The 26529-nt window shown below is 45.8% G+C and overlaps 1 protein-coding gene across 2 annotated transcripts; it reads right to left on the reverse strand.

Annotated features, from left to right (window-relative positions):
* Positions 1–3366: 3366 nt before the first annotated feature.
* Positions 3367–25706, reverse strand: MGST3 (microsomal glutathione S-transferase 3). Of its 2 annotated transcripts, none has more exons than XM_052637492.1 (6): positions 25585–25706; positions 9141–9264; positions 7934–8007; positions 7085–7142; positions 4440–4512; positions 3367–3612 (listed from the first exon to the last, which is right to left on the reverse strand). In XM_052637492.1, exons 2-6 carry the CDS (start codon positions 9255–9257, stop codon positions 3476–3478), a joined length of 459 nt encoding a protein of 152 aa, XP_052493452.1. In that variant the 5' UTR covers positions 9258–9264; positions 25585–25706; the 3' UTR covers positions 3367–3475. The 2 variants fall into 2 exon arrangements, with proteins under 2 accessions (XP_052493452.1, XP_052493453.1); XM_052637493.1 differs by having other exon boundaries at positions 25604–25705.
* Between the last annotated feature and the right edge of the window lie 823 nt (positions 25707–26529).

Below are 26529 nucleotides of genomic sequence, written 5' to 3' on the forward strand. Positions count from 1 at the left end.
TCCTTCCAAGGAGTAAGCATCTTTTAATTTCATGGCTGCAATCACCATCTGCAGTGATTTTGGAGCCCAGAAAAATAAAGTCAGCCACTGTTTCCCCTTCTATTTGCCATGAAGTGATGAGACCAGATGCCATGATCTTAGTTTCCTGAATGCTGAGCTTTAAGCCAACTTTTTCACTCTCCACTTTCACTTTCATCAGGAGGCTCTTTAGTCCCTCTTCGCTTTCTGCCATAAGAGTAGTGTCATCTGCATATCTGAAGTTATTGATATTTCTCCCAGCAATCTTGATTCCAGCTTGTGCTTCTTCTAGCCCAGCGTTTCTCATGATGTACTCTGCATAGAAGTTAAATAAGCAGGGTGCAATATACAGCCTTGACGTACTCCTTTTCCTATTTGGAACCAGTCTGTTGTTCCATGTCCAGTTCGAGCTGTTGCTTCCTGACCTGCATATAGGTTTCTCAAGAGGCAGGTCAGGTGGTCTGGTATTCCCATCTCCTTCAGAATTTTCCACAGTTTATTGTGATCCACAGAGTCAAATGCTTTGGCATAGTCAATAAAGCAGAAATAGATATTTTTCTGGAACTCTCTTGCTTTTTCGATGATCCAGTGGATGTTGGCAATTTGATCTCTGGTTCCTCTGCCTTTTCTAAAACCAGCTTGAACATCAGGAAGTTCACAGTTCACGTATTGCTGAAGCCTGGCTTGGAGAATTTTGAGCATTACTTTACTAGCGTGTGAGAGGAGTGCAATTGTGTGGTAGTTTGAGCATTCTTTGGCATTGCCTTTCTTTGTAATTGGAATGAAAACTGACCTTTTCCAGTCCTGTGGCCACTGCTGAGTTTTCCAAATTTGCTGACATACTGAGTGCACCACTTTCACAGCATCATCTTTTAGGATTTGAAATAGCTCAACTGGATTTCTTCCACTACCTTTGTTCGTAGTGATGATTCCTAAGGCCCTTGACTTCATATTCCAGGATGTCTGGCTCTAGGTGAGTGTGAGTGATCACACCGTTGTCATTATCTGGGTTGTGAAGATCTTTTTTGTATAGTTCTTCTGTGTATTCTTGCCACCTTTTCTGTGTATCTTCTGCTTATCTTAGGTCCATACCACTTCTGTCCTTCATTCAGCCCATCTTTGCATGAAATGCCTTGTTATCTCTAATTTTCTTAAAGAGATCTCTAGTCTTTCCTATTCTATTGTTTTCCTTCATTTCTTTGCATTTATTGCTGAGGAAGCTTTCTTCTCTCTCCTTGCTATTCTTTGGAACTCTGTATACAAATGGGTGTACGTTTCCTTTTCTCCTTCACTCTTGATGTCTCTTCTTCTCACAGCTATTTGTAAGGCCTCCCCAGACAGCCATTTTGCTTTTTTGTATTTCTTTTTCTTGGGGATGGTCTTGATCCCTGTCTCCTATACAATGTCATGAACCTCCATCCACAGTTCATCAGGCACTCTATCAGATCTAAGCCCTTAAATCTATTTCTCACTTCCACTGTATAATCATAAGGGATTTGATTTAGGTCATACCTGAATGGTCTAGCGGTTTTCCCTACTGTCGTCAATTTGAGTCTGAATTTGGTAATAAGGAGTTCATGATCTGAGCCACAGTCAGCTCCTGGTCTTGTTTTTGCTGACTGTATATAGAGCTTCTCCATCTTTGGCTGCAAACAATACAATCAATGTGATTTCGGTGTTGACCATCTGCTGATGTCCATGTGTAGAGTCTTCTTTTGTGTTATTGGAAGAGGGTGTTTGCTATGACCAGTGCGTTCTCTTGGCAAAACTCTATTAGCCTTTGTCCTGCTTCATTGTGTACTCCAAGGCCAAATTTGCCTGTTACTCCAGGTGTTTCTTGACTTCCTACTTTTGCATTCCAGTCCCCTATAATGAAAAGGACATCTTTTGGGGGTGTTAGTTCTAAAAGGTCTTGTAGGTCTTCATAGAACCGTTCAAATTCAGCTTCTTCCAGGTTACTGGTCGGGGCCTAGACTTGGATTACTCTGATACTGAATGGTTTGCCTTGGAAACAAACAGAGATCCTTCTGTCGTTTGAGAGATTGCATCCAAGTACTGCATTTCTGACTCTTTTGTTGACTATGATGGCTACTCCATTTCTTCTAAGGGATTCTTGCCCACAATAGTAGATATAATGATCATCTGAGTTAAATTCACCCATTCCAGTCTGTTAGTTGGCCGATTCCTAGAATGTCGACGTTCACTCTTGCCATCTCGTGTTTGACTGCTTCCAATTTGCTTTGATTCATGGACCTGACATTCCAGGTTCCTATGCAATATTGCTCTTTACAGCATCGGACCTTGCTTCTATCACCAGTCACATCCACAGCTGAGTGTTGCTGTTGCTTTGTCTCCATCCCTTCATTCTCTCTGGGGTTATTTCTCCACTGATCTCCGGTAGCATATTGGGCACGTCCAAGGTCAGGGGTGGCAGCTGAGAAGAGCTACCCCACGTCCAAGGTCAGGGGCGGTGGCCGTGAAGAGATACCCCACGTCTAAGGTCAGGGGCGGTGGCCGAGAAGAGCTACCCCACGTCCAAGGTCAGGGGCGGCAGCCATGAAGAGATACCCCACGTCTAAGGTAAGGAGCAGCAGCTGCACTTTGCTGGAGCAGCCGTGAAGAGATACCCCACGTCCAAGGTAAGAGAAACCCAAGGCAGCTAAAGCTGTTTAAGTCTTCTGTATTTTGTTGCTAAGGGTGTCCTCCATTTGCACCTATGCAATCAGATCTTAGCATACACATACAGAAAATTAGATTCATCTTTATTAACTCTCATAATCTTAGTCTGTCACTTGGTGGCTCAGACTGTAAAGTGTCTGCCTACAATGTGGGAGACCTGGGTTCAATCCCTGGGTCAGGAAGATCTCCTGGAGAGGGAAATGGCAACCCACTCCAGTATTCTTGCCTGAAAAATCCCATGGATGGAGGAACCTGGTAGGCTACAGTCTGTGGGGTTGCAAAGAGTAACACATGACTGAGCAACTTCACGTTCAGTTTTTAACTATTAGAAGCAATCTTCAGGAGAGATTTTTTAAAATCCTATTGTCATTCTATATATTAGCAAGTGATAAGAGAATCTTATATCCCAACTAGCACAAAAAGATTTTCCCTCAAGCCTCAGGTTTTCACTGCCATGTCATGATTGTGGGGGCCCTTCCCAGGTGGCTCAGTGGGCATGATTACAAATATTTTCACAATTAGACATTTTCTCAGCTCACACCTTAAGTAAAGATCCTCTGGCAGGGTAGAAGGGGTGCTTAATACCTGTGGCCCCTCGCTCATTTAGTAGGAACAGGATACTTATATTTTAGATAAAGACTCAAAAAGAATTAAATGATAGAGTCAGGGTTAGGTAGGAGGCTCACGCCAGCGAAGATTTTATTCAAGAAAAAAAAAATGTAACTGAAAATAAAAGTCACTCAACATGAATGAGAGTTTCCAAAAACCCTGTAATTCTTCAATGGCAGCTCTTGCACCCACTGTTCAAGCCGGTTCTAACCCAACCAAGATGCTGGAAGGCAGAGCACACAGTGGTGCCCATGAGGCCAATGAGGGCGATGAAGCTCAGGGCTCCCCGCTGCCGCTTTCTGGGTTCTAAAAAAAAGAGGAAAGAACAGAAGTTACTGGGGACGCTCCACAATTACAATGCTGTCAACATCCACCAGCCATTCTATCAAGGCACTTGGGGTTGTACGTTAGACCATTTGGTCTTAAGAGGTCAGGCAACTCTTTAGCTTAAGCTGTCAATTGCCAGATACTGCATGTAAAGCGTCACAATAGTATTGGACTTTAAAACAAATTATAGGATAACAATTAGAGCACCTTTGATTTAGGATCTTTGGGAACCTTTTTCCTCTTCCGAAAGGTAAGCACAGCCAGAAGAGTCCCTTCCCCACTTGTCTCTCAGAAACACCATTTATAGTACTGCTGAGGAGCGGGAGATCTAAAGTCTGCCTGCCTGGGTTTGAATCCTGGCTTTCTAGTTTACACTTAGTAGCTCTGTCTTAATCTTTCTAAGCCTGTTTCCTCATCTATATATTAATACTGTCTATGTCATGCAATTGTTACAGGGCTAAACGACATACGCTGAGGTTGTTTATAGTGTTCTAAGGAACAGCTATGCTATGCTGTTCTATGTAAATGCTATGCTGTTCTAAGGAAGAGCAACAGACACACTGAAAATGTTCAATAAAAATGAGCTTTGTTATTAAATTCTATTCAAAGGTTAACAAAAGTAAAGAAGATAACCAATCTCTCACCTTGGTTATCAAGTTACTTTGATAGCTACAACTTGGTTATCCAGTTACAGAAAGACAAAGTAAATTAAGGTACTTTGCTTTTTGAAAAGCCTTGCTAAGCAGGAAGTGCAGTAGCGCAGGATTTTAACTTTGTTTCCTTGACAGACAGCAGCGTGTCCTTACCTCCAGTGTAATAGCCGTAAGCATAGAGGACTCGTCCAACGATCCAGGCCAAGCCCAAGCCAGAAGCTACACGCTAAAATAGAAGGGCTCTGTCAGCGTTTGCATTCAAGAAACAGGCAGATGTTTATTGACATCGAGGATTGATTACACACTTTAATAAAAAGTTAACGATTTCACAGATATGGTAAAGTACTCCCTACCAAAGTGAGGGTAGAATGCAATTGCTTTCAGTCAGGAGAATCAAAGCACTGTGGTCCTTCTGTGCACTGCTCGCAGACCTGACTGCTGGCCTGCTCCTCGGGAGGTGGGATGGCAGGAACCGCCGGGCTTGCCCTGGAGGAGTCAGGGTGCTAGAGCACGGTGCCTCTGCTCTGGAGAGGCAGGCCTAGGGGCTTCAGGGCAGCAGGAGAGGAAGCCAATAGAGAGGCAGGGCTGGGGGCAGGGCTGTGGGCAGCGCTGTGGGCAGTGGCCTAGGCGCTCCACTGCTGAGTGCTGCTTCATCAGTGAGGGCCCCAGAGCGCTCCGAGGGGCTATGCTGTGCCCTACGCCTAAGTGTGGGGCTCGCCCAGAAAAAGCCAGAGAGGGTGCTATGTTCTGAACCCCAGAATACGCAGCCTTGTTGGGGGACAGTCTCCCTGTTTCCAACATCCTTCAGAAGACAGAGGAAAAACTCATGAGAGATGGAAAAATCCTTCCATTTGGCCGCCCTCCTGGGGTGACGAACCATGTGGTCCAAAGGAGGCCAGGAAGAAGGAGAGAGAAGAGGTGAGGACGTGAGTCACTGGGTGCCACAGTCCTCAAGCATCTTTCCAACTCAGCACTGTCATCAGTGGGGTGAGGTTCCTACTTCAGGGTTTTTATTTGTTTGTCTCCATGATTTTAGGGAGTGTTAAATATCAGTAGGCGTATGAAACAACTATCAATAAACACCCAGGCACATATGTCTCTATCTAGGAGGTCTGTAGCCTCTATTAGGTTACTCTGTAAACCCAGGAGCTGCATTAGGCACTTGTCCTCAGAGTAGTCTCAGAGTATTTTTAAAGAACTAAGCTCAAGGAACAGGATCCTGGGGTGCAGGACAGGGGCAGAGGCTTATGAAGTCTCAGAACCTGAAATGTGAGGTACCGGTCCTCCGGTCACAACCCAATGGAGGGGACATTTGGCCCGTTGAAAGGAAAGTTTCTGTCCAAAGCAAGACCCAAACAGCAACTAACCAGAGAACCTTGCTTTATTTAGATAAGGTGCAGTGCAGACCAAACCTAGGGCTCACAGGGCCACAGCAGCCTCCAAGGCGCCGAGGTCCCCCCTCGGCCCTGCCCTCACCCTCTGCCCACCGCCGAAGCCGTGCTGCTCACTGCGCGCCAGGCAGACCAGACCGGCTCCTGCTCCAGGGCCTCCCCTGCCCATCCCCGCCTGGGGGTGTCTGGAGGCATGTGCTCCCTCCCAACTGCCTAAGTGTCACCTTCGCAGCAAGGAACCCCTCCTGACTGCGCCGCTCAGCCCTGGGCCCCCAGCATTCCCTCTCCACCATCCCCGCTTGTGCTTCCTCTGTGGGGTGCACCACTTTCTAACATACTACACGGTGCATGAAGCTGAAACTCCAATACTTTGGCCACCTGATGCGAAGAACTGACTCACTGGGAAAGACCCTGATGCTGGGAAAGACTGAAGGCGGGAGGAGAAGGGAACGACAGAGGATGAGGTGGCTGGATGGCATCACCGACTCAATGGACATGGGTTTGGGTGGACTCCAGGAGTTGCGGATGGACAGGGAGGCCTGGCGTGCTGCAGTGCGTGGGGTCGCAAGGAGTCGGACACAACTGAGCGACTGAACTGAACTGACATCATGTATTGGGTTGGCCAAAAAGTCTGTTCTGGATTTTCTATAAGCCATGTGGGAAAACGCAAATGAACTCTTTGGCCAACCCAATACTTGCATTACTTTCTCGTCTGTAACCCCAGCTAAGAGTCAGTGCATGAGACCAGGACTCTGCCTGTTTTGGTCGCTGCAGTAACCTCAGGCGTCCAGGAACTTTCTGCTGCCTGAATAAACACAGCAAAGGAAAACTCGATAAACATGAACAGGAGCAGACAGTCCTGGGTTCAAATTATGACTTTTTTAGTCTAGTTATTTGATCTTGAGAAAGTTATACAGATTTCAGGAGGTTTCTCATCTATTGAAAAAAAAATGGGAAAAATTCTAGCTGCTTTAAGAAACTTTGTAAGAAGTGAAAGTGAAAGTGAAGTTGCTCAGTTGTGTCCCACTCTTTGCGACCCTGTGGACTGTAGCCTATCAGGCTCTTCTGTCCATGGGATTTTCCAGGCAAGAGTGCTGGAGTGGATTGCCATTTCCTTCTCCAGGGGACCTTCCCGACCCAGGAATCGAACCAGGGTCTCCCACATTGCAGGCAGACGCTTTACCGTCTAAGCCATCAGGGAAGCTTCTTGTAAGAAGTAACAGAATTTAATTCTTTAAAAATATATGGTGCCTAGACATCAAAATGTTCATTAAATGTTCATTTCCTCTTCTCTCCCCAAAGGCTCAGTGAATTAAATCTACTAAATCTAATTAGATGCCTCCCTCCTCTACCTACCACCCCCCTCAAAAAAAAAAACCACCTGTGCTGTGTGTGCTCAGTACTTACTGGGTGGTAAACACCTCCGACAGCTAGAAAAAATAAGAAGGGAGGGTACACTTCCAACCTGGAATAGATAGAAAAAAACTTGTTTTTAAGAAAAGCACCCTACTTAAGTATGTCCATGTAAAGCTAAGAACTTTTTACATTCTTACTTGCCAAGTTAGAAATTTGAGAGTAAAAATAATCATTGAGTAGAGGCGGAAGGCCGGACCACTAAGATCATCCACCTTCTTTTGCTTTGCTTGGCATTAGAGGTAACTCAGGAGACAGTGAATCCAAGACCTCAAAGCTAACAAAGTGATGAGGTGAATCAGAGTCACTTGCTTACAGAGCTCAAAGCCTCTCACCCCCTAGGCTGGGACATTCAGCATCAGTTTAGAGAAGACTTAAATACTGCAGAAGAGTGCTGTAGTTTTAAAGACATGTTGGGGGAGGGATGGGGTGGAGGTTAGGGTTAGCAGATGTCAGCTATTATATGCAGAATGGATAAACAACAAGGTCCTATTGTATAGCACAGGGGACTGTGTTCAATAGTCTGGGGAAAACCCTCATGGAAAAGAATGTAGGTGTAACTGAATCACCTTGCTGAAAATAACACAGCAGAAATGAACACAACAAGGTAAATCACCTTCAATTTAAAAAAAGAAATGGAAAGAAAACTTTTATCCAGTCTCTCACCATCCTAACAACTCTTAATTCTGCTTAATATTTAATCTGTTCATAAACATTTTACGATACTTTTAATGAGTATCCATGATCATCATCGCAATTACTCAGCAAACCAAGGGTTGAGGTGTAGGACAGAAAGCACCCACTCTGCAGATGTCTCAGGGGCCCAGCCGGGCCAGCACTCACGTGTTCTGGTGAGCTCGCTGAATGCAGTTGAAGATGTGCCCGTTTTCAGGGTCAGTGCTGTACATGGTAGGATACTGTGAAAACAAAGTGCGTGTGATCATATGGCCAAGAGTAGCATTCAGTGTTGAGAGTTAAAATCAGCCTTAAAGACAGTGTATCCCAAAGCATCTTCTGTCATAACTTTGGTAGATGATCATTCAATTTCTGCTTAAATACATGCAGTGAGAGAGGTCTCGTTCTCAGAGGCAGATTCAGCCTGGGTCTATTAATATCCAGAACAAGGCTGTATGTCTGTGCCATTCAAGGGATGGAGGCAGCATGCGCGAAATTCAGTGCTCTCGTTGACATTATGCCGCCACTGGTCACTTTGAGATGTACTATGAGCAGCAACTGGGAAACAGCTCTGTGCCAGCAGTCAATCAGACACCACATTCTTTAAGGTTCCCTTATTAGGGGAACCGAAACTGTGTGTGAGAATGGTAATGGATGTGTGCATTGAAAAAAAGAAACTAGACATGGGAACTTTAAACGGAGTTCTACTTAGGGAGCCCAATTATAATTATTCAACAGAGTAGACATTTCAAGCTGCTCTCCAGGGACCGCTTCAGTCATTATCCCTTCTAGATGGGCTGGAACTAAAGGAAGCATTCAATAGACCTTCCCCCTACGTCTTAATGTTCAAGCACGGGATAACTGTGGCACCACGTGCTTCTTTGCTACTCGGGAGACAGGAAAATCACCAGAAGACATCGTTTTAAACTGGCACACCAGAAAACAACTGCTATTTACCACCACCCCCCCTTTTAAAATGTTATTTTGTCTTTGGCCACACCTCAAAGGTTGTGGGATCTTAGTTACCTAACCAGGGATTGAAGCCAGGCCCTCAGCAGTGAAAGCATGGAGCCCTAACCCACCGCACCACCAGGGAGTTCCCTGCTTAACCTCCTTTAGGAAATAACTCTCTTCCCAGCAAAGAGCTCCAGACAAAAGCACACCTGGTTTTTCTACAGACAAGACAAAAGGGAAACCAGGCCGAAGCGACTCTCTAGCAGGGGCCTGTATTCCTTTCTTTGCTCCTGCCAGACAGGGGCAGAGTTTCTAATAGGGACAGTGCCAGCGCCACTAGCATCTCACCTCTCTCTCCGTGGCTGAAAACAGGTTCTAGCCCCCGACACGCCTATAAGGGCACCACTGTGTTCCCACTCACCTCCACTTTGTACTTCTTGCGGGCCTTGGAAACATTGATGGCTAGATGAGTTACCATCAAGAAGCTGGCAGCACCAGTTAGAATCACGAAACCATATTCCTTAGAGAGCACGGCCATCCTGACTCTGTGGGAGAAAGAACACATTAGGGTGCTGCCCGGCACCGTGGGCGCTGTGCCGCAGGAGGTCTCAGGAGTGCGATGCTCTGTTACCAGCAAGTGTATCCCTACAGATGGAAAAGAGGTGTGAGTGATCTGATGGCTCTAAGAGGTAGTCAGAGATATTAACCACCCAGCAGAATCTCTAAAAAAATGACTGAAGTCTGCAGTATACGCGCAGAAAAGTTCACAATCACATGCTCTTCTGTGCTGGAGTTCCTTTGATCAACACTGCATTTGTGAGATTTATCTAAACCACTGCAGGGGTCATTGCCACAGGATGGTCTGGCCACTAAAAAGCACAATTTAAAGAAATATTTCATAAGGCAAAATGCTAAAAGATTACCAGAAGGAGACGGACAGACGAAAAGGGAAAAACAGAAAGAGAGAGAGAGAAACGGGGTATAAACCAGTGAGTGCAAGGTGACTCCAGGCTTTCGTTTGTCTGGTGGTATGGGGGACACTCTGAGGGCAGGAACCTCTAGGCCTCCCTTGGATCCTGAGGCACGTGCCAGTGCAGCAGCAGGAGCATCGCACTGGAAGGGGAGGCATTGTTTTTAGTGCTTCAAAAGCAGAACGGGGCTCTGAGCAGCTCTTGGAGAACCCAAGGTGTTCGTCAAATCAATACTTCAAAACTAACCCCATGCCGTGTCCTGGTGCCTGCAATGCCACTTACTTTGAAATGTATCAAAAATGACAATATAAGCTAATATAGCAAAATATTAATTCTAGAACCTGTGTTAGATATATGTATGATAAATGTATAATTTTTTCAACTTTTCTGCATGTTTGAAAAATTTTCTTAATGAAATGTTTGGAGGAAAAAAAGCGCATCTCAGCATTTTTCAGTATTTGGCAGTTTCAGCTCTTTGAGTTCCTGTCCTGCCCCAGGAGGGAAAGAAGGAAGGCCAAGGAGAAGAAAACTACGGGGTTGGGAAGAAGCCCTAATGATTTCAAAGTAGTTGGTGCTACCTCCAACCTCTCTGAGCTTTATCATCAGATGTCCAAAGAGCACAGCAGCACAGAGAAAGAGCAACAACGCTTCCCGAGCTCTCAGCCGCTGGCCCACCACGTGCACAAATGCCGCAGGCCGACAGCTCCTTTGTGTGTTCTGCCTTCAGCTAGAGCTTCCATCCCTGCTAACAGTCTGGCTACCATCTCTCCCGTAAACCTGGAAGGGTTACCCTGCTCCAAAATGTTTCCAGTCATCCTCACTAACAACCCTACCAGATGGTATTTTCCCCATCTTCCAAAGAATGCCCACAGATTAAGTAATGTTCCAAAGGTCTAAAAGAGAAAGTAGCAGAGTTGGGATTCAAATTTAGATTCCGATTAGGTTCCAATGTCCCCTTTCAATTCCACTTGACGATTCAGAGCTGAATTGACACTAGAGTCACAGCATCTTTCTCAGTGTGGAATCTGGGGCCTGTAAACAGCTCAGCTCTTTAAAAGTTTAAGTTTCCCTTAAATCTGCAAAATAACATTTGAAAACAAAATCCTAAAATCTGCTCACTCCTCACCATGTTTCACAATAATTTCCATCAGCTTCCCTTGCTATATTCTTTCTTCACCTGGAGCTGTGCGCTGAGGGGTACCCCCCACCCTCTTCTTTGGGACTGTGGACACATTCTGCAAAGGGCCATTCCCATGACTCAGCGCCGAAGTCATCACCAGGTCAGCCTCTCCTGGGCCATCACGTGTGGCTGCAGAGAGCGAGGAGTCTCTGGTTGCCCTCCAAGCTCCCCTGCCCTCATTCTCTTCTAGAGTTAGTCATTTTCAGAGTTTAGAAAATCAGCCTGGGGAGAAAGCTTTAGTAGTAGATAGTAAAACAAAAATATGGAGTGAATACCACACCTCTTTGAAAATTAAAATAAACACGACTACCTGATTACCCTGGAGTTCAACACGTCTAGGCCAAACAGGCTACTGAAAATGAAGCTGTCTCTGACTATGCCAAAAGCTGCCTGTTTAAGAATTATACGGTCAGGCTCAGCTGGTAAAGAATCCGCCTGCAATGGGGGAGACCTGAATTCGATCCCTGGGTTGGGAAGATCCCCTGGAGAAGGGAAAGGCTACCCACTCCAGTAATCTGGTCTAGAGAATTGCATGGACTCTATAGTCCATGGGGTCGCAAAGAGCGACTGAACGACTTACTTCCCTATCTGGTTTAGATCAAAGTTTCCAAGCTGAAAGTCCATTCAGACCTCAGCTTTGGATGGCAGGCTGGGCTCCCTCACAGCCTGGGGTCACCCTGTGACTTTTCAGCATGTTTGTAATCTTCCCCCAAATCCCATAAGTTCCATTTTACAGAAAAGGAAATAGAGGCATAGGTAGCGAGGTGAAGGCAGCGCTAAGACCAGAACAGGCTGTAGAATTTTCCCCCAAATACTCCAACTAGCCCTGGCAAAACATTAGAATTCGTGGCCAAGTCACTGGCCTCTGTTTCTCTGGCCTGTAAGGGTTTGGGTAGAAGAAGGTAGGTGGCAGGACAGAGTTCTGAGCAGATGTTTCTACTGCTGGCAATGAACTTGGAAAGGCAACTGCTCAAAAATCTGCAATTTGGGGCTTCCCTGGTGGTCCACTGGCTAAGACTCCATGCTCCCCGTGCAAGGGACCCGGGTTCGATCCCTGGTCAGGGAGCTAGATCTCACATACTGCAACTAGGGGTTCTAATGCTGCAACTAAAGACCCTGTATGCCGCAACTAAGACTCAGTGCAGTCAAATAAATAACTAATACATAAATGTTTAAGAAAATCTGCAATTAGAAATTAATGTTCACTACTGTGCTCCTCTTCCAAATATAAATGCAATTTTGGAGGACATGCTCAGGCAGTCACACCCTAATGAAAGTGTGTCTCCTCACCCGCTGCTGTGGTGATAGGTACTGGGGGGAAAGGAATCGGGGTGGGGGCAAGCAGAAGCAGGAGCAAGACATTTGAAGGGCAGAGAATTTACATTAAGGGGGACCTAGAGTCCGATGCTAAAGTAGGTGGTTTTAGAAACTGTAAATGTGCCAGGGGCAGGAAGAGAGAGGAGGCCCTCCCCGAGGCTCTCCCTGCAGGGGCCACGGACACACCTGCACAAATGCCGGAGCCAAGCCTGTTCAGCCCGCCCAGACACCTCCATGCACTTTTACCCAGTGAGGAGTCCTGCTTCACTGGCACTGCAGCCAGCACTTCCCAGCTGGCGTGATCAGGACTAGAATAGAGACAGCAGCCAACTGTCCGGCATCCTCCGTGCCAAGCACAGAGTGCGTGCTTATACAAAGCTGTAGAATAAACGAAGCAAGCTGTACGTCCAGGTGGCTTTCAAAATGATCCCTCCACTCGGCACAGTGCCTGGCATCAAGCATGTGCCTAATCCATGTCAGTTTCCTTTTTATCCCCCTTAAGGTATCTACTGAAACAATGGAAGCAATTGGATGTATGAATTCCTGGAGAAAGAGATCAGAGCACAGAGAAAAGCTCTGTCACTATAGCTGATGAAGACACAAATCCCATGGGGACTGAAAATGCTTACAGCTTGTTCTTTAAGAAAAGAATCCATTTACTTCACGTAGGGGTCAAAAAAAAAAAAAAAAATCTTCATTTGACGAATCCCTATTTTCTGAGAAATCCAGGACAGAGAGCTGGACACTTGCAACCTGTCGTGGGTTCGGGTGTGTGCACTGGGAAAGGGGAGGCACTTCAGTTCACAGCAGCCGTGTGCCAGGCAGCACCAGTCACACCCAAGGCTGGGCCGCCCGCAGCTAGTAGATAGCTCCCAGGCACAGGCTTGAGAAGCTGATATGTGGAACATAAACCTCCCTTTGACAGGAGCACTCATTCGGACTGCACACCACGGTTCATTGATTATATACCTGCTCTGTGTCACCAGCAACCCATATATCCACCCAGCAAGATAAGGTTCGTGGGGTGGGAACTCTGCCCTAGACTTTGCCTTCTACATGGTGACAGACACATATTGGTCCTTTTGGAACTGAACTTTCATGACCAGTATAGATTACTCTGTAACTATCTTGGTTGTATAATAGCACTTGTTAATTTTCATGCAGTTTTCAAGGTTAGTCACACACCAGCTGTAAAGATTAAAATTTATGATCTGTACAAATAAAAATTTAGTTAGTTACTTTGCAGTGTTACATGCTTCTGGGGGACATGTAAAACAGAACCATCTGGACAACAGCCTGAAAGCAGGCAGTATGCTTTATACTGTTCATATTTTTAAAATGCTTAATAATTCTACTGGGAATCCTAAGGGAGTAATCAGGAAGGCAAACAGATATGGTTCAAAGACATTCACTTCAGCACTGTTTATAACAGCAAAAACATAAATGGTACAGTTGTCCAAACAAAGAGGACTACCTAAATAAATAAGATGGCCATAAAATAGAATATAATTATCAAAAATAGTGAAATATTTCAGATGGTGAAACAGATTTAAAATACAGAATGTTAGGTTAAAAAAAGACAACAAAGTGTATATCTTAGTTTTCTCAATAATAGAAAAAATTAAAGAAGGAAATATCAAAATCATAAGCATAGTTATTTTTAGATGGCTGAATTAGATTTTCCTTTGTACCTTTCTAGCATGTCTAAAATGAGCAAATATATGCCCAAAAGTTATATGAAAAATGGCCTAACAGAAGACCTAAACAGACATTTCTCCAAAGAAGACATACAGATGGCTAAGAAACACGTGGGAAAATGCTCGACATCACTTATTAGAGAAATGCAAATCACAGCTACAACGAGGTTTCACCTCACACCGGTCAGAATGGTCATGATTAAAAAAAATCTGCAAACAATAAATGCTAGACAGAATGAGGATTAAAGAGGGAACCCTCTTGTACTGTTCACGGGAATGTAAAATGATAAAGTCACTCACTATGGAGAACAGTATGGAGATTTCTTTAAAAACTAGGACTAAAACTACCATATGACCCAGCAATCCCATTATTGGGCACATACCCTGAGAAAACCACAATTCTAAAAGACACATGGACCCCAGTGTTCACTGCAGCACTGTTTACAATAGCCAGGACACGGAAGCAGCCCAGAAGTCCATCGGCAGATGAATGGATAAGAAAGCCGTGGTACATACACACAATGGAATATGACTCAGCCATGAGAATGAACAAATCTGGGTGAGTTCTAGTGAGGTAAATGAACCTAGAGCCTGTTATACAGAGTGAAGTAAGTCAGAAAGAGAAAAATATCATGTATTAATGAATATATATGGAATCTAGAAAAATGGTACTGATGAATCTATAGCAGGGCAGCAACAGAGATGCAGACAGAGAGAATACACCTGTGGACTCTGTGGGGAGGAGAGTAGCTCTAGAGCATATACATTGCCATATGTAAAAGGGATGGCCAGCGGAACTCTGCTGGCTGAGCAGGGAGCTCGACCTGGTGCTCTGTGACAACCTGGAGGGGTCAGGTGGGGAGGTTCAAGATGGAGGGGACATACGTTACCTACAGCTGATTCATGCTGATGTAAGCAGAAAGCAGCACAACATTGTAAAGCAATTATCTTCCAATTAAAAACAAGTAAATTAAAAAAGAAACCAGCAAAAAAAAAAAAAATGGTCTGACAATAATTAGTAATTGAGGAGACAAAGGAACAGGCAGTATGTTATAATGGAGTCAAAGAGTCAGGCCTGACTTTTAGCTTGAACCCTGTTACTTACTCACTAAGGGCAGTACACAGCCTTGCAGGTAAGGGTGCAGTTCTGAAATCAAATTGTCTGGGTTTAGAATCTGGATCTCATACTCCACTGTGTGTCCTCAAGAAAATTACTCACTGTCTTTCAGCAGCCTCGACTTCCTCGCCTGTTAACTGGAGATGATCATGGCACCTACCCCACTTCATACAGTAGTTGTAAAGCTAAATAGGGACACTGTCTCTAAACACCCATCAAGCTACCTGCCACATAGTAAGTACCCAAGAACGTTATATATCAGGTTACACTATGTGTGCTAATGTTCCGTTAACTGTCTTTGCTCTGATTCAGTGATAAAAGGTGATGGCAATGGCACCCCACTCCAGTACTCTTGCCTGGAAAATCCCATGGACGGAGGAGCCTGGTAGGCTGCAGTCCATGGGGTCGCAAAGAGTTGGACACGACTGAACAACTTCACTTTCACTTTGAATGTATGATGATAGGAAATATTTAAGAATTTATAATTTTGAATTACCATTTTAAGAGAGCAAACATAGCTTATAACTGCACACATGCCCCTTTTTTCCAAACTCTTAATAGCCAGCATGTTATAACAGGTTATCTGAGAAGCAGGAGCGTCCAGAAGGAAGTAGGCTTCTAGCACAGACCATGGAAATCAGCAAGCTCTAGTCATGCAACCCCCCCTGTAGCCAGACCCCTCCTACTGCATGGGGCTGAGCGCGTGTTCATTGACTTGTCGGGTTCATTGCGTGGCTACTACGGCTGCTCCATGGGCTGGTGTAAGAGAGAAGATGATACGCTGGATTTGGCCCCTGCCCTCAGGAAGTTCATGTTCTATTGGAGGAAGTAGGCAAATAAGAAAACAAATACTCAATTCCAGATTTTTCCCTCATAGCAATAAACAGAAACCAGGTACAAAAACTCCCCACCAGGGCCTTCCCTCGTGGTCCATTGGTTAAGAATCCACCTCTCAATCAATGGGATGTGGGTTTGATCCCTGGTTGGGGAACTAAGATCCCACATGCCAAGGGGCAACTAAGCCCGCACTACAAAAAAAAAGATGCTACAACCAGGCCCTGATGCAGCCAAAACAAATATTTTTAAAAACTCCTCTCAAAAATGAAGCTAAAACAAAAACAACAAAAAAAATGAAGCTACATGGGTTGGGGAAAGGCAGAAATAGGACAGAAGCGTTTCTATTCTCTCCTCTGTAATTACAGAGGTATTTGCTTCTAGTTAACTGCTTCCTGGCACACTTAAGTCAAAACAGTTGAGAGAACATTAAACTGAAGGTTTACAAAGAATTAGTTTTCCTTTTTATTTAGAAAATTCTTGTCTCTTATTTAATAGCAGAAATCCTTTTGGGAATGTTTTTATTCCTAGCAGACTTGAATACTGTTTATGATTTGTCTTCTGCTATGGGAAAATCTAAGGAAGCACAGACAGTGAGAATGCTGCAGTTAGACTCATGTTCAGACCCCACCTCTGGGAGCTTGTAAATGCTATTTAATTTCTCTGCGAAACTGGAGAATGCTTTTTACTTCACAGGATGGTTTGAGGAGTTAAATGAGATAAGCTAGACTAAGCATCTGGTATGAACACTTATTAAATGTTGATCCAAACACAAAGACATATCATACGTCCTGGCAAGTATACATATCTGTCCATCTATGTGAATACCTCCTAAGTAAGGAGGATATCGACTTTTCTACAAATCAGTAATGTGCTCTGACTTAGGAATTAATTCTGATAGTTTGGGATAGATTCAAATTTGGCAAAAAGCTGGTCTATTAGATTCCTAATGTGGACAGCATAATGACAGAAGAAGTTAATTTCCTAGTGTGGACAGCATGAGAACATTTAATTCATTTATTCAACCACAGTATACAAAGTGTCTGTTCTATGCCAGGCACTGTTTAGGTGCTGGAATACAGCAGTGGACAAGATGCCGTCCTGATCTCAACGCACTGACATTCTAATGACAGAGGACTGACATGAAATACGCAAAGTCAACCTGAGAGAGCAATGACTCTGTGTGTGTGTGTGTGTGTGTGTGTGTGTGCATGCGGCCGCATCAGGTCCTAGTTGCATCATGCAGGACCCTTCATTATGGTGCACAGATTCTCTAGCTGTGGCATGCAGGCTTAGTTGCTCCACAGCATGTGGGATCTTAGTTCCCCAACCAGGAATTGAACCTGCATCGCCTGCATTGCAAAGCAGATTCTTAACCAGTGGACCGCCAGGAAAGTCCTCAGCAGTGACTGTTACGGAGAACATACGAGGCAGTGGTGCAAAGGGGATGGCTGGGGGAGGGGGCCACTACAGCAGGATCATCTGCGGGAAGATCGCTTTTCTGCAGCCAGCATCTGCTCTGACACATGAATGTAGAAGAAACAGACATGCAACACTGAGGAAAAGAACCTTCCAATCAGAGGGAAGAGCAAGTGCAAAGAAAGGCTCTGGGTAAGGAAAGGCCTGGACTCCAATGAACGGTGAGAACAGCTGGAGACAAGGTTAGAGAGTCAGGTCCAGGCTACGAGAGGGTCTTTACACGCCATGTAACGTTTCAATACTTCTGCTTCTCCCTCAAGGGACTAAGATGAGATGAGCAGAAGAAGAAAGGGTATGCAACTGTTAAGTGTTGGCAGAGGAAGCATCACTTTCCAAAGGGAAAGGCGCTTGATTAAGCAAACATGACCATCGTGAACCACGTGAGCCTTGGGGTGGATTCAACTCCAACACATGCAAAGAGCTTTCCAGGTATGAAAACGGAGAGACCCTAAAGGTAAGGAAGAAAGAATTCTGAAAAGAAGTGGACCCCTCTGTGAAGAATCATGAACAGAATATGCCCTTGACTTTGGTGAGGGGGACCCTGTGCGGCCAGGCTTTAGGGGAATAGTAGAAAGTGGAGTCCATGTGTCGAAGGTCAAGAGACAAGTGGGCTGTAAGGGAATACATCTCAGGCAGCGCTCCCTCCTGAATTCGCTCCCACTGTCCAGTCCCGCCAATGCGGCCTGTGCGAGTCCTACCCCTTCCCAGGCAGCCTTTCTTCCCGATGGACCCTCACCAGCCTCGGGCTCTACCTTTGGATGCTCGCATATTTTGAGAATGCCTTAGAAACCAAATTACTCCTATAATATATATATTTAAACAGCAGCATTTCTGTTTGTAACTTTTTTATTTATCAAAATGTTTATTACTGGCCAAACATAACTTTCTGAGCACATATCAGGTTGGAGGGAAAAAACCTAGGAAGCGTAGTTAAGCAGGTGGGGCATGGGAGCAGACCAGTGGGTTTCTAGGGGGAGATCAGAAAACACTGGTACCCTGGTGACTTGCGGGGCCTTGACGTCTGCGGTGGAAGGAGCAGGACTTGGAGCAACGTCTTTGGTACAACCAGTGAATAGGCAGTGGGTTTTATAAAAGCTACAAGGCACCACCTTCAAGTCTCACTTTAGGACTCAAATGAGGCTGTGTTGTCTCACCCCTAGAAGATACGCTCTTTTCCAGTGCCTGAATGCATGGGGTTCATAATGCTATCTGGCTTAGGTACTCTCCTCCAGGAATGACTGGCTGACTCTCCGAGAAACACCACCACGGCAGTGCTTATACTTCACTTACTATTTCCTCCGATTCCCGCTTCTGCCAGCACTCCCCTTATCTCAATGGGGCAGGGGTTCCTTCAGTTACAAAAGGATTAATCAGAGAACTTCCTGAATTACACTCAGCAGAGTCCTCCTGGGGTAAAGCTCTCCTTCACTATTCACTCCACTCCCTCGGAGCTGCCAACAGAAATTCCCCAGGCACAATCAGCCGTGCGCAAATGGAGCAAAAGGCAAGCTGGAGCACTGGGCAACAGTCTCAAATAATTTATGACTTTTGAGTCATGAAGTTAAAACAACTTATCTTTTACTAAATGAAAACAATCAAATATTTCAAGGGAGAGAGCATTTCAACTTTCAACTCCCTCTCTGCCCTCAAACAAATAAATAAAAGCCAGAGTGGGCAATGGTAACCCCTACTTCCATTTGCAAGATTGCTCTTCTCCATCGGTACAGCAATTTCTCAAGTTTTTATTATTATTATTATTATTATTGTTAATGTACCAGGAGTGGGCCAATGCTAGAGCGCCGACAGCTGACTGGGCGTCATTCCCCAGGACTTCATTAAAATCCTTATTTGGCTGCCTGTGCAATTAATTCAATCTTCCTTACTTTACATCTTACGTGGTATTTTTTCATGAGAATAGTACAAGGATGGTAACTTAAAGGGCTTCATCTGACCATATCAAATGGACTTCTATGAGTACCCAGCACTGGGAGGTGGTTCCAAAAACTCAGAAGTTGTGCCAGAGGTCTACTCAGCCTATACCCTTTTAATGAAGTAGTCATCCAGCCTCGTTTCTGCCTCCAGATATATCTACAAAGGAAAAGGCCTGAAAATTATTTCCAGGCAAGACAGCTGAGCCCATATAAAGCTCCATGGAGAAAGTTAAGAGCTTGGAGAGAAGTAGCGCAAAAGTAATTCTCTATTTCCATGATGGGAGAGCAAGAAAAGTTTCTTTGGGCTCACCCTACATTTCTGAAATGCCAGTCTGGTAAACTTCTATGCTAAACAGATGGTAAAATCTGTTTGAGAGTCAAAGTTTCAAATGGCAGCTAGATTTTAAAAGGAAGACATGGACAGTGAAGAGAAGGAAAGAAGAACTATTCTCCACAATTGTTTTGCATATTCAGTAGGCAATTCTCCAAGGGCTAAAAATGAAAAGTCAGTTGAGTAGGCAGGCCATCACTTCTCCAGTCTCAATTATTAATTCAAGTGAGGCAAACAGCAGAGGCAGATCATAAAGTGGGTCTCTCTGAGTTTCTCACATTCTTTAATTCCTCATCAACACTGCTAGCAGAACACTCAGCAGGTGGAAGTCAGCTATAACTCAGGGGAATGGAAGAGCTGTCTTTTTAAGAGATAAACGTCCTACGATCCAAATCCATTCCATTGAAGATTAAGTAGCCACAGCTTGGAATATAAAATATTTAAGTTCCACAGGCCATTAAAAAAATACTTGTTTATCTTTTTCAGCCGTGCTGGGTCTTTGCTGCTGTGCAGGCCTTCCCTACTTGTGGCAGGCAGGGGGCTGCTCTATACTTGCAGTGTATGGACTTCCCGTTGCAGTGACTTCTCTGTTGTGGAGCATCAATAGTTATGACATGTGGGCTCAGTCGCTGCAGCTCCTGGGCTCTAGAGCTCAGGCTCAGTAGTTGTGGGGCAGTGGGTTTAGTTGCTCTGCAGTCACGTGGGATCCTCCTGGATCAAGGATCGAACCCATGTCTCCTGCATAGGCCGGCAGACTCTTTACCCCGGGGCCATAAGGAAGCCTCACAGATGTCGTTTTAATTCCAGTGTTTTGGTGAACTGTCAGAGCTGAGGACACATGGCTATACCACTATACTCGCTGGGAGCAGGAGAGGGGCTGGTGAAGGACCAGCTTGATGCTCAAGTCTGAGTGAATGCTTCCTGGTTATGTCGGATGAGCCTGCACTGACAGGCATACTCTGTTAAGTGAAGTCGCTCAGTCGTGTCCGACTCTTTGCGACCCCATGGACTGTGGCCTACCAGGCGCCTCAGTCCACGGAATTTTCCAGGCAAGAGTACTGGAGTGGGTTGCCATTTCCTTCCTCAGGGCATCTTCCCAACCCAGGGATCGAACCTGGGTCTCCCGCACTGCAGGCAGACGCTTTACCGTCTGAGCCACACTCTGTTAAGGTCAAAGCAAATTACTTGCTCTCTTCTTCTCTGGAGTCTGACTTCAGCGTGAAAACACACTGAACACACTCACTCGCCTAATGGAACTGCCCTTGGGAAGAACTGCTAAGTCAGCTCATCAGGAATCGAAGAATACTAGACTATAAGACTGAACAAATCCTGGGTTCCCTTGTTTGTGCAGTGATGAATTCTCCCAAACAGATTCTTGAGCCAAGAATTATTGACCCTACGGGCAAGAGTTCCTTGATGTGCTGGCCTAGAAGCCTTGAGCCACCATGGACCATCTGGAGCCCGGCCTCCAGGGAGGCGTGATCCCAGGGACAGGCTGCAGAACATGTCCCATGGTCGAAGGGCACCAACCTCAGAGGACAGCGGGGGGAATAGGGAGAAGTCATGGGACGCAGAAGAGAATAAAACTCTTGTAACAACGCATTCCCCCAATGCTGGGAGAGGCAAAGAGAGACGAGGGCGGCAGAGGGTGAGATGGTTAGATAGAACCACTGACTCAACGGACATGAACTGGAGAGAACTTCAGAAGGCAGTGGGGGACAGGGAAACCCGGCGTGCTGCAGTCCATGGGGCACAAAGACCGAGCAACAACAGTTCATTCAAGGGAGCTGATTTGATCCAATCCATTCAGAGCAAACCATTTCATCGGAAGGAATGCTCACTGTAACCAAGTCCACACCTACTTACTTCCTCAGTATTGCCTCAAGCTGAGGCCTTCCCCGTGTTATCCCCTACGGAATGCTGGGTGCCACGTGCAGTGCAGGGTCACAGTGGTCATCAAGACAGAGAAAGGAAGTCCTGACATTCCAGAAAATGGAGTCAAAAGGAGGACGACAACTTGGGAGGAGGGGAAGAGACTGAACGAAGGTCTCTGAAGGATGTGATGTGAGAATATCGTAGAGGAAACAGCAAGTGCAGAGGCAGAGAAAGGACAAGGGCTTCACTTGCATAAGGAAGAAAAAGGAGGCCAGTGTTGGCTGGAGAGTAGTGATACAGACGAGACAAAGGGTGGTAGGAAAGTCAGTGATTATTAAGAACATCATTATTAGTATTTACATTATTTACTATGTGTCAAACACAGTTCTACGTAGTTCATCAATATTAACTCATCTAAATCCTCACAGCATCCCTATGATATATTATCACTCCATTTTGCAGATGAGGAAACTGAACATGAGAAGGTTAAACCATTTGCCCAGAACACGCAGCTATCACAGAGAAAGCCTAGATTCACACACAGCCAGGTGCTCTGGCTCAAGAGTCGTGCTCTAAACCCTTGGCTATATATCCTTTCTCAACAAGGTTGGGGAGCAACTTTTTTACTTCCCCAGACCCTCTCCTGAGGATAAAATACATTAACGAGAATAGAAAGCTAATAATTAACTCCAAGTCTGTGACTGATTAAAGCCCGAGAGCTTTCTAATTGCAAGAAGAAAAAAACTTGGAAAAGGTCCAAGTTTTTTTTTTTTTTTCCTTTCTTTTTAATGAGTGTTAGCACTGAAGTTGGAGAAGGCAATGGCACCCCACTCCAGTACTCTTGCCTGGAAAATCCCATGGATGGAGGAGCCTGGTAGGCTGCAGTCCATGAGGTCGCTAAGAGTCGGACACGACTGAGTGACTTCACTTTCACTTTTCACTTTCATGCACTGGAGAAGGAAATGGCAACCCACTCAAGTGTTCTTGCCTGGAGAATCCCAGGGACGGGGGAGCCTGGTGGGCTGCCATCTATGGGGTCGCACAGAGTCGGACACGACTGAAGCGACTTAGCTGCAGCAGCAGCAGCGCTGCAGTATGACAGAGGAGATATTACAGAAAATAAAAAAAAACAACAACTTCTAATCTTTCAGGTGTACAGGTTTCTAAGGAGCAAAGCAGCACGAAATTGGCACTTCTTATATTATGATTCCCATATAGCCTGTCCCTTAATTAGCATTATATAGGATCGGAGCGGCAGAGTGAAACTAAGCTCTGACTTCTGAAGAGGAACAAAAAAACCTCTGAGTCACACTGACACCACTTGGATTTTCCATCACAAGAAATGTGGGTGGACTGTAGGTAGTTCTTAGCAGTTGCTGAGTTCCCGTGAGTCTCCATTCAGAGTCCCTCTGAATGAAAGAATTGCACAGGCGGCGGCGCTTGTCTGAAACAAGGCTAACTCTTCAGGCCTGTCTGTACTTAAACTGAAGCTGTGTCACAATCATTCACATTTCTTAGGCTGGAGAAGTAAAAAAAGCATATAGATAAAAATCAATTTCTTAGGCTGTTAAATAAAACAGATTGAATTAAGGCATCAAAATATTAGAATACAAGTTCCAGTTAATGAGTAAGTGGACTCAAGAAAGAACTCAGAGGGTAACAGAGGATTGATGATTCTAATTGCCGAAATCCTTAAAGGTATTTGCAAATAATATTTGGAAGGTAGTATAACTTCCCCATAGGAAAATAGGTAGACAACATAAGAGACAGGGTAAGGTAAAGTGAAGTCGCTCAGTCGTGTCTGACTCTTTGCGACCCCGTGGACTGTAACCTACTGGGCTTCTCTGTCCATGGGATTGTCCAGGCAAGAATACTGGAGTGGATTGCCATTTCCTTCTCCAGGGGATCTTCCCAACCCAGGGATCGAACCCGGGTCTCCCGCATTGGAGGCAGATGCTTTAACCTCTTAGCCACCAGACAGGGCAATACAAAAATTCTATTTTACATAGTAGTAACCTACCTGGTAACTTCTGAATTCTTCTTTTTCAAAAGGATGGTATACTCATAAGTAGTATTATAAATATACTCATAAGTAGTATTAATGAAACCAGTTGCAAAAAACCGTAGCAGTGTATTCTTTTAAACAAATATTGCTTTTAAAAAAGGTAAACAGTTCATGATCAATTGTGGTTGGCAAGGCTGTTCTGAATACAGATTCAGAATATTTAAATAGAAATATAGGGAATATAGATTCCCTGGTGGCTCAGATGGTAAAGCGTCTGCCTGCAATACGGGAGACCCAGGTTCGATCCCTGGGTTGGGAAGATCTCCTGGAGAAGGAAATGGCAACCCACTCCAGTATTCCTGCCTGGAGAATCCCAGGGACGGAGGAGCCTGGTAGGCCACAGTCCATGGGGTCGCAAAGAGTCGGACACGACTGAGACTTCACTTCACTTCATAGGGAATATATTTAGATATTGCTATCTGTGCAGCTGGCACTAAATTACTTTTTGATAGATTGATTTGTCATTCACTTCATTCCAGATTTCTCCATGTAGGTTCAGCTCCTTTACTATTCTCCAGCTTAAGAGGTTCTCCTTCACAAACTGCATCTCTGCAGAACCCTAAACTGGCAGGATTAAGTCTAAATAAGGGGTAAGACTGCCCTTCTCCAGTTTTGTTCCTTATCTATGGAATAAGCCCCGAAATGCGGTTTCTGTGACTGGACACAGTACCTCTAGCAGTATCTCTGTTTTATATATAGTAACATCATTTGGGAGTGGGGTGGGGAATGGCTTGACAAAGTTTTCTATTTCTGTAACACTGTGTCAGGAGGGAAGCTTAACAGAATGTCTTTCCCGGCAGAAAGTATTTGTTTGGATTTTAGATATAAACGTATTAAACTCAGTTAAATTTAACTTCTGTGAGAATAAACAATTCCCTGACTATGGTACTATATGCTCATTACTGAATTGGTTGACCTAAATTAAACACAGACTGTAATTTTGACCAGTAACCTTGGGGGCTTCCCAGAAACTGTAGGCTCCCGATGATCTACAGATTTCCCATGGGGTGCCCTTGCTCCAGCTCCCACGGACAGAGAAATCTAACATCTGCGGCAATTCCACACGACCACGCCCAGGTCTACAGCACCTGCAAAGAGCCACATCTGCAGGGCAGTTGGGAGTCCTTCCCTCGAGAACCCTTTTTCTCTGCTAGAGGATTAACGCCACAAGCCCGAGGCTCTTCTACCCACACTCTTTGTCTCTGCTTTTCCTTTACCTCTTTTCCCACACTCTGGTCCCCGAAGCTACAATGTAGCGGTAAACTTCTTCAGGAAAGTGTTAGCAGAAGCCGGAACATCGGGGAATAAGCTACCAATCAGCCCCCAGCCCCTTCCACCGCCCTGCAGCTGCCCCACCCCTGGGGCCCTAGGGCTCCCTGCATCCACATCAGACGAAGGGCTCCTCTGAAATTCAAGACAGAATCTAAACGAAGATTCCGCCTCCTCTCTTGCTTTAAGGAGGAGGTAGGAAATGACCCACTCGTAGGTTCCAATACAAACATACGGAAAAATGTTTCTATGAGGCCGGAGGAAAATAAACACAATTCCCTGGGAGGCCCTCCCGGAAACTTCCTAGCAACACATGCACAGCCGCAGCTGGCGCAGCGCTTGCAGGCCACTTTAAAAACCTGTGTCACCCATCAGGCCTGCACTGCCAGCTGCTCTTGCAGTGCCCTGCGCGCCCATCCTGTGCACCAGAGATGCAGTTGGCAAAGTCGGGTGGGCTCCGGGAGGCAGAAAGAAAGCGCCCGGGGTCAACACAGCTCAGGGAACGGGGGAGAAAAAAGGAAGTAACTGAGGAAGCGTTGACCTTGAGAATCTCCCTGAGTTTCAGATAGCGAGGCTAGCCTGACTCAGACGTTCCACTCACTACATCATAGGGAGGATGGAGGGCAAAGGGGTTGGAAAGGTAGAAAAAAGAAGGGAGCCAGCGAGCAAGCTGGCTAGGGTTGGGTTCAGCTAGAGATGGCAGAGATATGGGCAGTGCCCAGCGCAGAAGCTGAAGTGCCCCCCCCCACCCCCACCCCGAGGCCCACTCTCTTCGCTGCCCACAGGGGCCGGGACTCACCTGGATCACCTTAACTCACCCGGTGCAGAACGTAGTGCGCAGCGGAACTGTAGGTGCGGCGTCCTTGGCCTCTATCAGAGTGGGGCGTGGCCCGGAGCAGTCCCCGCCCCAACCCCGGGCAGCACAAGGCCACACCCCCAAGGCTGGGCTCCGGGTGCCCGAGAGGGACTTCAGAGTACCACCCCCGGGCCCCTGGTTTTGAGGCAGAGTCTAAATTTTCTTCCTCCTTACGGTTGTCTTCCTCTGTCCATGGAATTTTCCAGGCAAGAATACTGGAATGGATTGCCATTTCATTCTCCAGGGAGATTTAACCCTCCCACCCCCAAATACATTTATCTGTTCCTTTCTGCAAATGCCGTCGTGGCCGCCTTCCTAAACTCTCCCAGCCAGTTCATATTTCTCGGGTTGCATTTGCTGCATGAAGTGAAGTGAAGTCGCTCAGTCGTGTCCGACTCTTTGCGACCCCATGGACTGTAGCCTACCGGGCTCCTCTGTCCATGGGATTTTCCAGGCAAGAATACTGGAGTGGGTTGCCATTTCCTATTCCAGGGGGACTTCCCGACCCAGGCTGCATGGTAGGACCTTAATAATTTATCCCTAGCAGAGCCACCGTAGTTCGCTTCTAGGCGCTCTGCGGTGAGGGCGGAAGGGCGCGTGCGCCAAGTGGGAGGGCGCCCCAGCAGAGGTTACCTGGGAGGGGTGCGTAGGTTCTGGCTGCGTTTAGTTTGGGTAGGCGCTCACGGTCCCAGATTGCTGCATTCACCGGATGAAAGGGTTTAGGGATGTTAGAGCCGGTGTGTTTCCCTAATATTGTTAGTTTTCCCAAAATCGGGCACCTAGCACTTCGAGCGTGATGGCCGCACCCATTCGCCCCCCTCTTCACACACACTGCCAGCTCGCCCGCTCCAGCTCTCCGGAAACGAGACCGCACTGCCTCAGGGACCC

This window comes from Budorcas taxicolor, chromosome 3 (assembly GCF_023091745.1).
Source record: "Budorcas taxicolor isolate Tak-1 chromosome 3, Takin1.1, whole genome shotgun sequence".
NCBI classification, from domain to species: Eukaryota; Metazoa; Chordata; class Mammalia; order Artiodactyla; family Bovidae; genus Budorcas; species Budorcas taxicolor.

Bases quoted from the DNA above. Each gene is read 5' to 3' on its own strand.
- MGST3 (XM_052637492.1), bottom strand. From the start codon at position 9,257: ATGGCCGTGCTCTCTAAGGAATATGGTTTCGTGATTCTAACTGGTGCT. The intron at 8,008-9,140 runs GTGAGTGGGAAC...TTGTTTTCACAG, and splicing joins GCAAGAAGTACAAAGTGGAG to TATCCTACCATGTACAGCAC. The intron at 4,513-7,084 runs GTAAGTACTGAG...CTTCTATTTTAG, and splicing joins TCGGAGGTGTTTACCACCCA to CGTGTAGCTTCTGGCTTGGG.